This window comes from Lampetra fluviatilis, chromosome 4 (genome assembly GCF_964198595.1).
Source record: "Lampetra fluviatilis chromosome 4, kcLamFluv1.1, whole genome shotgun sequence".
In the NCBI taxonomy this organism is placed as follows: domain Eukaryota; kingdom Metazoa; phylum Chordata; class Hyperoartia; order Petromyzontiformes; family Petromyzontidae; genus Lampetra; species Lampetra fluviatilis.
In genome coordinates this window covers 27899716-27912867 of record NC_136278.1, presented here as the reverse complement: position 1 = coordinate 27912867, position 13152 = coordinate 27899716, and the positions used below count along the sequence as shown (strand labels likewise).

General features: G+C 43.7%; 1 protein-coding gene across 1 annotated transcript in view; it reads right to left on the bottom strand.

The window, feature by feature from the left end:
• Positions 1–4421: 4421 nt before the first annotated feature.
• The window catches only part of CPQ (carboxypeptidase Q), a 64176-nt gene continuing 55445 nt past the window's right edge, over positions 4422–13152 (bottom strand). Inside the window, exon 9 of the mRNA XM_078855931.1 lies at positions 4422–5513. Coding sequence (XP_078712057.1) covers positions 5353–5513 — 161 coding nt within the window. The 3' untranslated portion in view covers positions 4422–5352. The remainder of the gene's footprint in view (positions 5514–13152) is intronic.

Here is a 13152-nt window from a genome sequence, read left to right as displayed (position 1 = left end):
TGGCCAGCCAATGATTTTTCTTCGATTTAAAGCTTTCGTGACTGCAGGGATTCTTCTTCTTGGTTCTTTCGGTAAAGTCACGTAGAAGGGAAATAATAAAATAATACAAATAAAACATTATAAAATAATTCTCACGACGTTTCGGCCACAACGCAAGCAGCCGTCCTCAGGTGAAGAACAGGTCTGTCGGAAAGACAGTGTCAGACACTTCTACGTGACTTTACCGAAAGAACCAAGAAGATGAAGGCCAGCCAATGGTGAACAGCAACCCAGAGCTCGCTGCTTTGATCTCCCGGCACGACAGTGGAAACAACGATGCAAGTTCCTCAAATCTCCTGGCCACTGTCGACCCAGCAGGTCGTCGACCGGCAGGTTGCACGCGGTGGGATGACGTGCGGGTAAAACTCCGAGCTCTTCCAAGTCATCCACCCGGGGTGGAAGAGCAGAGAAAGAAGGTACTCTCGAGAGGGGCTGTCTCGAGGTGCCACCAGTGGAGACCCTTCTGCTGGCAGGGGGCGTGCGAAAGACATCGCAGTGGATGCGCACGAACGCGCAGATACACAGAAGGCCCTTTGTGTGGACACCCTCAGAAGAATGCCACGTTGAACACATTTCACTTGCATTACACGCACGTCTTCCCTCCCTCCCTGCGCGGCACATTCTTCACAATAAGTTCACCTGCATGTGCTGTAGATTACGTAAATAAATAAACAAATACCTCGGCACGCTCCCCAATAACACTGCGTAAACATAAAATAAATTATATTCCGTAATTGGAATTGTTTCAAACAATGACCCTTCTTCTTTGCACACGCGCTATGAAGGGTTATTTGTTGTTTAACAGTGCTTGTGCATCACTGCGAACGCAGCGTCACTAAATAATTTGTAGATTACACGTCACAATGTCAATTACACACATTGCAAAATATCAATTGAGTCTTGAAACTCGTTTTGTTTTTAGGAGGGTGCCTCGTTCGGCATGTTTAAGCTGAATGCCATCATAGTGAGTTCGGCATGTAGGAGGAAATATCAGTGTCCGGAGAAAGCCCTCACTCGTGCAAGGGAATAATACACAAAATCCACGAAAAATTCCACGCAAAATCCACGAAAAATCTCACGCAAAATTCCACGCAAAATCCACGCAAAATTCCAGAAAGCGGAACCACATCGTCGCCCTCGCCTCAACGTACCTATAACACCTGGTATGTTGTACTGTACTGGTGGCCACCCATCAAAGCACAAGCCACCCTGAATATGCTGAGATGGGGTTGGGTGCATTTGGGGGTAGTTTGGTATTAGGCAAGATACGAGTTATTCTCGAATTTATCATGAAATGCGGCATCGCACAACAACTTACGTTTTGCTTTCTATAAAAACCCTCTCACATCGATGGATAAAATACCCTTTTGGCCACACGACCTCTGCAAGATGTGTGGTGTCAATCACCATACATAACGGGAGGAGCGTTTCGATCAAACTTGATGGCAACTATCCCAATATACCGTCGCACAATGTGAAAACATTTATATTAAAATATAAGGTCAGGTTTCAGAGGTGCGTTCAAAAAATCCTCACCAAAAATTGCTGTTTCTCCAGCCAGCGTTCAATAGTAACTAAATCACACCAATTGGGTCCCACGACATCCCACCTGACAACGCTTTGCCAGCGTGCATCTGAAGCATTGTCCGCTCACGCAGCGCTTTTGCACGTAACCTTTGCGATTAGCACATTGGGAGCAGTTCGCTTCCGAGAATGTAATCACTTGCATGTGTCTGGTCTCCCAACTTTTACTTATAAATACAGTTGACTATCCATGTAGACATGCATCGACTATTGTGATAATTAAATATCGAAAACACGCACGGGATTGCGTAAAAATATATTTACGATGACGCCAATTATATGCATGGGTGGCGGAGTGGTTAACACTCTGCGCTATTAATCTGGCCACCTGAGTTCAACTCCCAATCAAAGCGAACATCAGAGGCGAGTGATATCCGAACTGGTCATGGGTCTCCATTACCCAACCCATAATTAAACTAGCACGATGAAATATGTTCATATAACCGCGATGACCGACACAGTATGGAGAATCCCTCATCCAGCAGTGGACGGGCAAAGAGATGCAATAATGATTGTATGTAAATTAGAAATGCGTGAAACGTTAACACACACAGACACACATTCTGCCCTACTAATATGCCCAATCAATTTAGGGAAAGCACTGCCAGGATTTGAGAAAGATCAGTGTGCTGAGCTTGGCACCACTGAGATGTGATATCGAAACGGGTTCTCAATACGTAATCGTATGTTGATTGTCTCAGTCCAGTTACCAATCACCACACCAAAGAACCCATCACGTATTATGTTTGGTTCTGCACTTACATTGGCAAAATTCCAGCTATGACAATACAAATATCAGTGATATTTTGATTTAATGCTTTCGTGACTGCAGGGATTCATATTCTTGGTTCTTTCGGTAAAGTCACGTAGAAGGGAAATAATAAAATAAAAATAAAATGTTATTAATGAATTATTATTTTATTATTTATTTCCCTTCTACGTGACTTTACCGAAAGAATCAAGAATATCAGTGATATTGTTACACGACGAACATTAATCTCACAAGCAGAGCTGGTGGAAAGTGCTGCCATCGACTGCGTACCACAGAGGTCACTCAAAATGATCTCATGAGGTAGTTCCATGGTATCCACTTCTGCTGCCCATCTTTTTTTGACACAAAGGTCACACACGACTTTGCCAGATATTGGCATGGATTTTTATATTTTTTTATTTTCTTGAAATCTCACGACGTAATGCGAACAGCACAATCGGGACAGAGCGCGAGGCGGGCAGTAGGCGCGTCAGAGCACCGTGGCCAGCAGGCGAATGAGGGCCACGTCGTGTTTAGCAGAAGAACGTACCGTTGTTGTTCTTGGTTCTTTCGGTAAAGTCACGTAGAAGGGAAGTAATAAAATAATAATAAAAACATAATAAAATAAAATAATAATATAAGAATACAATAAAATAATATAATAAAATAAATAATAATATTATACAATAATATGATATATTATTTTATTACTTCCCTTCTACGTGACTTTACCGAAAGAACCAAGAAGATGAATCCCTGCAGTCACGAAAGCTTTAAATCGAAATTTAACGTACCGTTGGTTGCGTGGTCGCAATCGGGTAACGGACGGACCCTCGTCCTCGTGAAGTAGAGATGCGTGCGGGCAGCAGGCAGGCCTCTCAATTTCACCGACGTACGGGGACCACCGGCTCTGCCGATGCCGGCGCGCGACAAGGCGCTGCCCGCACGCGTCACGGGGCGGCGCGGCCGGCCTGTCGTCTTCGTAGTTGCCGAGCTCGTTATCACAGCGTCTTGGCAATACGCAAGCGCTTTTGTCGGTTGTTAACTATCGTTTGAGCCTTTGCGTATTGCTTTAACGCAGGGGTAGAGGTCCCTGGCCTCATTGTGGCCGATATAAAATTCTGCGCGATGAAAGCCGCTTTGTTGAGATATCACTTGTGGCCAGGTCGCCTGGGATGCAGGACGTTGGTATATTTGGAGTTTGCGTGTTCTCCCTGTGATCGCGTTAATTTTTCTCCGATTACTCCGGATTTGCCCTCCATATTTAGAATCAACATGCGTTTCGAGTATTTGATAAACCACTTCGTTGAGCTATCATTTGTGGCCAGATCGCTTCCGAAAAAGAAGCGAATAGTTCAGTGGGCTTTACCTGGTAAAATAAAAAAAAAATGTTTAGTTATTTATAGGAATTCATAATCAACGTTCTTGGGTTTAGATCGCGTTATTTATAAATGTGTCGTAACCCTCCACCACCCGACACGGCCAATCAGTAAAAAAGTGTCACGTTGACAAAAGACAAATAGTTCACTGCTTTAGCCCACCGGTGTGTTGAAGCGTGAAACCACAACATTTACAATTTGAGTACGACGTTTCGCTGGTAATTGCATCCAGCATCATCGGGCAATTCGCCAGAATGGTGAGGCTCTGCTGATTGGCCGTGTCGGATGGTGGAGGGTTACGACACATTTATAAATAACGCGATCTAAACCCAAAAACGTTGATTATGAATAATATTGGTCGCGAAAGCCTACGTGTTAAACTATTTATAGGAATATTTCGTTCGTATATATGTTTTTGTGAGTTGCTTACCTCTCCTATACACTTTGCACTGCTATCGTGTTTTTGTATCGTTAGTTGTAACATTCTGACCTGCCCCTACTGGACATCTGTGAAAGAGAGTTTAAGAGCTCATCGCATTTCATTTCAGCCACAGATATAAAGTGGACCAGCTGAAGAAAAACACCTCCATTTCATCTGAGCCTTTCATTAATTGGTTGTCAAAGAATGGATTGATCTCACCACTCATCCTTAATACGCAGAAATATACTACTTGAATGCAAAAAGTTAAATGATTTGAAAAGTTTTATTCTGATTAATGCTTAATCTTAGCTTTAATTGTAATATTCACACTTTTTTACACTTTTAAAAAGGCAATTATAAAAGGGTCACAATCTTATGTCATACAAATTTGCTAAAAATATTCCAAAGTGCAGCAAACCAATTTTTTTTACGGAAAATGTCTCATTATCGAGATAAAATACAGAAAATTACATCTCAAAGTTTTAAATGCAGTCAAATTAAGACGGCAAATCAATTAACCAGCAAATGTGTTAGATCGTACTTAACACGATCTCTTTAGAGCTGTAACATACATATTAAAGCGTGACAACATTTTCTCGTACTCGCGATTTCAAACATTTCACTTGAAAATGGAGCAGGTTAAGGTACTAGAGTTTTAATAATAAATTAGTATCTTTTCAAAGACTTTTTAATTTTTTCGGAAAAGTTACTTTATAATGAGAATAACATCAGAGCCACCTGTGTCACAAAGTGGACAATAACACGGTGTTCTTTGCGCAAGGGTATTGTTGTCTTTTTTGTGGGGGCTTATCATGTGGATGGTGCAGCTCACAATCGGAAGGTTGAAAATTCAAATCCTGTTTGCAGGTGGTTGCCTCGGGGCGCTATAAATGTCCACCACTTCGTGGGGAAGTTAAAAGTGGTTGTCCGGCAGATAGATTCACTCCCCCCCCTCCCCGCCAGATGCCGCTGGCTCAGGTGCTGCAAACAGGAGACGCGGCACCACCTCAACGATAATTTGCGCTCGAAATCACATTGACACTTGCCTCGTTGACCTCTCGCCCGGTCACCGATTGAATGATTTGATTAATATTTGGCGCGAGGGACGAAGGTGTGCACAAGAGGCCGTCGGTCGATTTCACCATCGCGTCGCGAACGCGTGAAGATGTACCGTGAGGCTATCGCGGCAACATGTCCTCAAGGTCGGCCACGATGTACGAAACGATGGCCCACAGAGCAGCGCAGCGGTTCATGTCTCCGGGGTCCTGAACGCTCATCGTGTCACCGTCCGAGTGATGAAACCAGAAGTAACGGCTCGCGTCGTCATACAGACTGGCCCCTGGCAGACATGAAACATGGGAGGGGGGGGGGTAGTGTGCGTCATCGGATGAGAAATTGTGTAGTATCAGCTCGGCACACGTAACCATGTCACCGTTACAAGCGATGATTACGTTTGAGCAGTAGCGGCTCGTCATTTTGCCACCGTTGTGTGCCAGCGGTGGCGAGATGTTAACGACCACGCCTGGTATACAGGAGGTTGTGGGTTCGATCCCAACTCTGATGCCTGCTGCACATTCAGAGTTTGCATGTGCTCCCTTTCTGTGGTCGCGTGGAATTTTCTCTGAGTCCTCCGTTTTCCTCCTTCACATTTAGAATTAAAGTGTAGTTCGGGTATTTGGCTGCTATTAATCTCCACGTGATAAGCCACTTCGTTGAGCTATTATTTGTGCTCAGGTCTCTTCTGAAAAAGATCTATATAGCTCAGTGGGCCTTACCTGGTTCAATAAAAAAATTTGTAAAAAAAAAAATAAGAATCCGGGAGGCCTGTGCCTCGCCTATGAATTAAAAAATATATATTTATCTGCTCAACTGCATACACAACCCTCCTCCCTCCACCCCTTCCAGGAGGCTTCCGTGTCCCACCGACACGATGACGACCCACCGGCCACCACCGCAATCACGAGACGCGCACGCCATTGTGCACGGGAGAGCCGAGTGGTTACGACTTGTATGCACGTGTTTGTTCACATCAGGAACGTGAGACCAACGATGTATACGCGGCAGGCAGAGCACAGAAGACGACAACGAGATGGCACAATTGAGATTGACCGTGCAACAGGTTTGACACACAAAAGATAAACAATGCAAATGAGACAACATACGAGACAGACAACACAAAGGAGAAAGAACAAATTTGATGGGCAAAACATGCACGAGAAATCGGAACCAACAATGCACACACTACAAACGATACAGACAATATAATTAAGAGATTACAAATGAGATGTTGAAAAAGATTATGAATTTTGGAGAGAATTGTGACCCAAAATAGTGTAAATTCAGGGTGTAGAAGTAAACCATTACACGTGTGTTATCGGTATAAAGCAAAGGAAATAATCAAGTGTGTACTGTAGCGGTGATGATGATGAAATTGACGATGCAAATATTAAATAATCCAGCCACTTGAAGAGAAACACATGCTATTTGCAAGAATCGGTGTAAACATGTTTACGATTTATTGCCTCGGCAGTTCTTGACCACACACACACACACAATTAACTTGCACGAGCGGTGACACGTTGAATCTCGAAAGCAGATGGTGAAGGCGAAGATTTCGATCGTAAAAACTTGAGACGCGTAAAGCAAATCGGTTCATCGTAAACGACGTGAATTAGGATCAGGAGCAGACGTTGCGAGTCGACGGGGCGACAGTTCTGGTTTGGATGATTGTCGTGTCACGCGTGAGCGAGAGACTGCAGCCAGGCACGATGAAGATTGACCATGCTCCCAGTCCCTTGCACTCGTTATACAACAGCAGAGGAATGGGTAGCAACACGAACGTCATTTATCCAAAAGCCTCCCCCCGTACATTTGTGCTTTACTAATTTGGTTGGGTTTTTTTCATACGCAGTTAATCGCATTAAAAAAAAAAACTCGTTTCCCGGCACGTTAATAATGCTAAGAAAACGCTTCCAGTAAAAAAAGAAAAATCCTAATTTGTAGAAGTGAGGTTGGTGATTAAATTCATAGCATTATTAACTCTGCAAAGGAAGTCACACGTACGAGTGAGGTAGAGAATGGCAAGGAAAATGAATGGAGACGTACTGTATGGAGGCAAACCCATATTAGGTGAACTAAAAATAAGAAATCTCTTTAATCAGCGTGGCCTTTAACATAAAATTAACATTGATGAGGAAGGCTTTGTGTTCTACTTTCTTGATGAAAAAGTCGCTGGTTTGGAAAATGTATTTTTGAGAACTCGACATGATTTTATAAATATGTCCTTCATCAAAATTATATCATTGATAGATTACAAATTATGTATATATAAAATATAAATCCATTATAGCCATGCAATCTAAAACAGCTTTTTTCCTGAGAATGGTGACTGGTTAAGACATCTGAAAAATAGATTGAACATTTCATTGGCATTGCCCGTTATGAATAATTTGCAATGAAAAATGATTAGATTCCATGGTGCATAATGGTGCAATGGTCAGCTGCACACTGGACTTGCAATCCAAAGGTCGCCGATTTGATCTCACACAGCTCCAGTCGAAACAATGGTTCATGATTGAAAAATTAACCGTAAAAACACAGTTTTTCACTATAAATCCTTTATATGCGTGGCGGCTAGAGTCCTCTCGTCCTCTGGCTTGAGATGGCTGCCACCTATGGGTCAGATGATTGCATTGCACCATTAAGCAATTGGTAATTAAATATAATATTTTTTTTCCTAAAAAGTGTAACATTTTGGATTTCACGAACATTAATTGTCACGCACAACGAGTCTGTGTGGAAAATTTCAGCTCGATTGGATCACGGGAAGTGGGTTAAAAAACGACCGAAAGATTTGCACGGTCCTAAGCAAGCAAGCGAACTTAATATAAAGGATTAAAAAAAAACAATCCCCCACCTCTGTCTTCCCAGCAGCGTAAGCCAGTCTAGCGGTGGGCAGATTGCGGATGGCGGGGTAAAGTGTGGGAACTTCTACCCCTCTAGCTCTTTCAAGGCGTCTGCCCAGCGTGGAAAAGTAGGCCAAACGTACCCTCCAGAGCGGAGGCTCTTCAGCCAGCAGTGGGCAAGTAATGGCAGCGCTGCACCTTTCTTTAAGCCTTGACCGTGGTTCGTTTGGCAAGGTTGGAATATGTGGGTCTTTGGGATTGATGTTTGCGCAACGAGCACTGGTCGAGCTGTAGGTGAAAGGCAAGCCAGATGCCCCCGCGAGCCTGTGCCCCAATTAAAATATTAAAAAACTATAAAACATTTTTATTTAATTTTACCAGGTAAGGCCCACTGAGTTACATAGCTATTTTTCAGAAGCGACCTGGCCACAAATGATAGCTCAATGAAGTGGCTTATCGTCACGTGGAAATGTATAGCAGCCAAATACTATAAACGCATGTGGTTCTAAATGTGGAGGGAAAAATCAGAGGGCCCCGAGGAAAAGTCCACGCGACCACGGGGAGAGACAGCGACACGCAAACTCCAAATATAGAGCAAGCGTCAGGGTCGGGATCGAACCCACGACCTCCTGCATACCAGGTAGCTAACATCTCGCCACCAGTTACAGTAGAGGAGAAAAAGAAAATCAGCAAAGTGGCCATCAGGTGACCCCTGTTCACCTCCCAACTGCTGGTAATCATGGCAATGTTTGTCATTGTGGCCACACGGCCCCCCAGTCAATTGGCATTGCATGTGCTCTCACGCAGAGATTCATGGAAATTCACTGACACACTAAATATAACAATACTTTTGTAATTAAACGGTGATCTGGCTTCGTGGCAAGTGACATTTGCCAATTCCGTTTTAACTTGAATAAAATCTCCATTTTCAATTAATTTTGCAGCATGTCTCAAATGTGCTTCAATTTCAATAATGTAAATTCTTTTTTTTTTACACATTTGAAATTAAAGTGATGGAAAACCCATCGAATAAATAAGCAATCAACCGAAGGAAATGTCGTTGAGGTTAAACGAGTTTAAAAAGAGATGCAACTTTTTTGAAAATAACATTTCCACAATGAGCACGCTGCGTTTGCCAAGACAGCAAAGTTATGTGAAAAACAGTCTGGAATTTGTTTTTAGAGGGTGAAATAGGACAGCCTTGGCCTTGCTCGGGGCAATGGTTGCCAGGAACTGCTTAAACAATGCAGTGGAAAGTCAGCAGTGCACATCATTAACCGGTCACTTTTGTTCCCCTTCTCACCCTTGGCTACACAGGCTTAAAACCTCCCCATGGTGAGCCCTAACCACCGACGCCCTTTCCAACACCCCCATCTCCACAGATACATCGATATTGTTTGCTTGTACGCGGAGACAGCGCCGTAGCAATGGCAGCGAGGTCGGAGGCGGTTGCCCCGAAGGAGGCATCTCACGAACGCGTAGCCCGATTGTCGGTAACGAAGCAGCAAGCGGCGGGTGAAGAGTCGCTCACATTGTTGGCGGGGTAGTGCCCCCCCCCGCATCGTAGCGGCGGGAGGGGTGGGCGAGGCTGGCACCTTGCCCTGCCCAGGCGCCAAAATGGTTCGCTGTGGCTCTCCGTGCAGAGACGGAATGGCGTTCAGCTTATATTTTTTGTTTTTTGTCCATGATGTTACGTGGCAACACGTCACGAGTTGGTGTTCACCGTTGCTTCTGGCACTGAGCGGGGCCCCCTAGATTGTTTATGGGGGTGCTCTTGTTGCCAATGGCATCTGGTAATCCGGCAGCATTTGTTTAACAAGCCCGACTCTGCCTATGAGACCCAGAAGGTCAAAACCGGTCCAAAGTTTTCGAGCTTAAACAAATAAGGCTTGATAATCTAATATGTCCACGGACTGTACATTCTATATAGAGAGACAGAATAGAATGGTTTATTTTAACCCATCTCGAACTTCATATTTCTTGACAATGGAATAAATGCTTCCATAAGAACAATGTTATTCAGACGTTTTGAAAGAAAAGAAAAAACCTCTTAAGAATGTGAAGGTGCCTGGGTGGTTTATACAAAGTTCTCCACTGTAGCAAGTTCAGGGGTCTCAGCAGTGATCACTGCCTGCAAACAAAATCCTACCAAATTAAACTTGTTTTTTAGTGAATTTATAGCTCTGACATTTAAAAATATTTGTTCTACTGTCATGTGACAAACATTTATCTCACAGTAGATGGTGCAGAGAGGGCACCGAATGTGTGTGGATTAAAGAGGTCACTTGAAAGGATCTCAGAAGTAGTTGTGTGACATCTACCTCCACAGAAGATTCTGAAACACATGGGATTATGCGCTGCTCCCGCAAAAGTTTTAAATAAACATTCTTTGTCTCCTGACAACGGCGACACAATTGCAATCAAATTAATAACAAAAAATCTTAATTACTGTTATCGAAAAGAATAAAACTTAAACGCACTTGCTGATAAAGTCTCATAATTTCCGGCGGCGTTTAACTATACTTTCTCAAAGGTAAATCACAGCTTCATATCACATTAGCTCTACTCAAGGGAAGCACTGGTAAAGTAGTTTTTTGTAACAACATGCATCTGCTTAGCATCTGTGTCCTATTAAGAAAAGAATTGTGCCTAGAAAACACTGCTCATGGCCGTTGCGCCCAAATGGACACATTCAGCGACGTCAACAGTCGAAATCGGGAAAAGAAAAGTGCATGCTAGGAAAAGGGGCAGATGAAGAATGGAGAGAAGATTATGAAAGAAAAAAACTAATTAAAATGATGGATTCAAGGCAAAGCCCAGAGGACTGTAGCCCTTATCAATATCCAGGAGCTCTCAGTCATGAATAGTTCTGGTTGATTGCATTTTAATTTAAACAACTCTCAAGGGCTCGCAGACAATTCCTATGCAAAGTGTCTCTGCTAAAAGGCAACTACTTTCACTCGCACTGGAGGACGCGTGTGAAAAGATCCATTAACCGTGCCCGCAGCACAAGGCCAGCGCCAAGAAAAGCAACGGACGTTAGTCACGGTCAATGCCCTCTTCTTTGTCCCCTGCTGGTCAGCCGACCGCCATTAATATCCCCGGGGACTACGAGCTCTGCTTGCTGTACACACATTGCAAATGAGTGTAGTGGTGCTGCCATGGTGTGATGGTCGGTACACAGTACTCGCGGTGGCGATAGGGCACCGCGGTGGTGAGATGTTGACTACCTCGCCTGGTATACAGGAGGTTGTGGGTTTGATCCTGACCCTGACGATTGTGTATTCGGAGTTTGCATGTCTCTCTCCGTGATCGTGTGGATTTTTCTCCGGGTTCTCCGTTTTTTCCCCTCCACACTTAGAAACGTGCGTTTAGAGTATTTGGCTGTTATAAACTTCCACGCGATAAGCCACTTCGTTGAGCTGTCATTTGTGGCCAGGTCGCTTCTGAAAAAGAGCTACATAGCTCAGTGGGTCATACCTGGTAAAAGAAAAAAATGTTCATAGTTTAAAAAAAAACGTTAGTTTACTTGCAATTCAGAGATCACCCGGGTGCGGCAGTTGTGTATTTAATTTTTAAAAATGTATTTAAATTTAGAACGTGGCTAGCCAGACTTTTCAGGTAGCCGGACCAACTGGGCTCCCCCTTCTTAGTCCAAGGAGTTACTGCGCACGCTTACGTACATGTATGTATACGTATCTACGTTGTATACACTTGAGAATTCACAGGTGTTTGCACTATGAGCCACTCCGGCACTGTCATCAATAAAACCAATATTCAAAGGACTATTCGCTTCCCTGGCTTTTCATGCCTTGTGTCGTGCAACCGACCGACCTTGAAAAAAAAGGTTTCCCCGCAACAAACCTTGTGCTTTCGTCCTGTCAGTCCTGGCTCGATCAAAGTAAAGAAGGTGAAAGTGCGGCCCAGAAAGTGCCCGCTCACACCACTGCTGGCAGAAGGGCCTCAACTAGACAGCCCATAATCAAGGGTATTTTGCCTCGTATTCCACGCCGCGTGTTTTTACATCACCGTATACGTATCTACGTTGTACACAGAAAACACAAGCGTTGTCCTGATTACCAGCAGTTGAGACGTGAACAGGGCTCACCCGATGGCCAGTTTTGTTTAAATCCTTTATATTAAGTTAACTTGCTTGCTTGCGCGCTTACGGTCGTTTTTTAACCCACTTCCCGTGATCCAATAGAGCTGACATTTTGCACACATACTCGTTGTGCGTGACAATTTATTTTCGTGAAAATTTGTTTCCATAACTTTACACTTTTTAGGAATTTATTTTTATATTTAATTACCAATTGCTTAATGGTGGCAGGCAATCATCTGACCCATAGGTGGCAGCCATCTCAAGCCAGAGGACGAGAGGACTCTAGCCGCCACGCATATAAAAGATTTATAGTGATAAACTTTGTTTTTACGGGTTAATTTTTTTCTCCACTGTAACAGATGTTAACTCCCTCGCCTTGTATGAAGGAGGTCGTGGGTTCGATCCCAACCGTGACGCCTGCTGTATATTTTGAGTTTGCGTGTCTCTCTTCCCGTGGTCGTGTTGATCTTTCTCCCGAGTGTTTGGCTAAAATGTAGAGCTGACGTGAACGTGTACCTAAGTTTTCATATTAGACTTGCACTTTATTCAACTCGAGTTTGTTTCATTTATGTTAGCTGTGCAATGTTCCTTAAGGACCCTCTGTACATCAATATCTCTGCGATATCGACGTTTTTATTTGTTGTTGTCGCTGTGCTCAGGCACCACGGATATCTCGCCCGTGTAAAATAGCAGTGCGATTGGCTGAACGGAATAATCCGTGTAACAACTCAAGTGAACTTAAAACTAAACTTCAGATGTCTTGTAAGGTGGCAGTGTCCACACTTTTCCACACCACACACCGCCAGACAATTTGCAAACATCTGTGGCCATTAAAGTCTTCTGCAACTGCTTGAAATTGTCTGCGGAAGGCAATAATGATTTCTGGAAATGATAACTACTTCCCAGGCAATATCACTTTCAAAATGATCACTGAGACTGCAATGCATTTCCTGGGCACAACACGTCAAGGA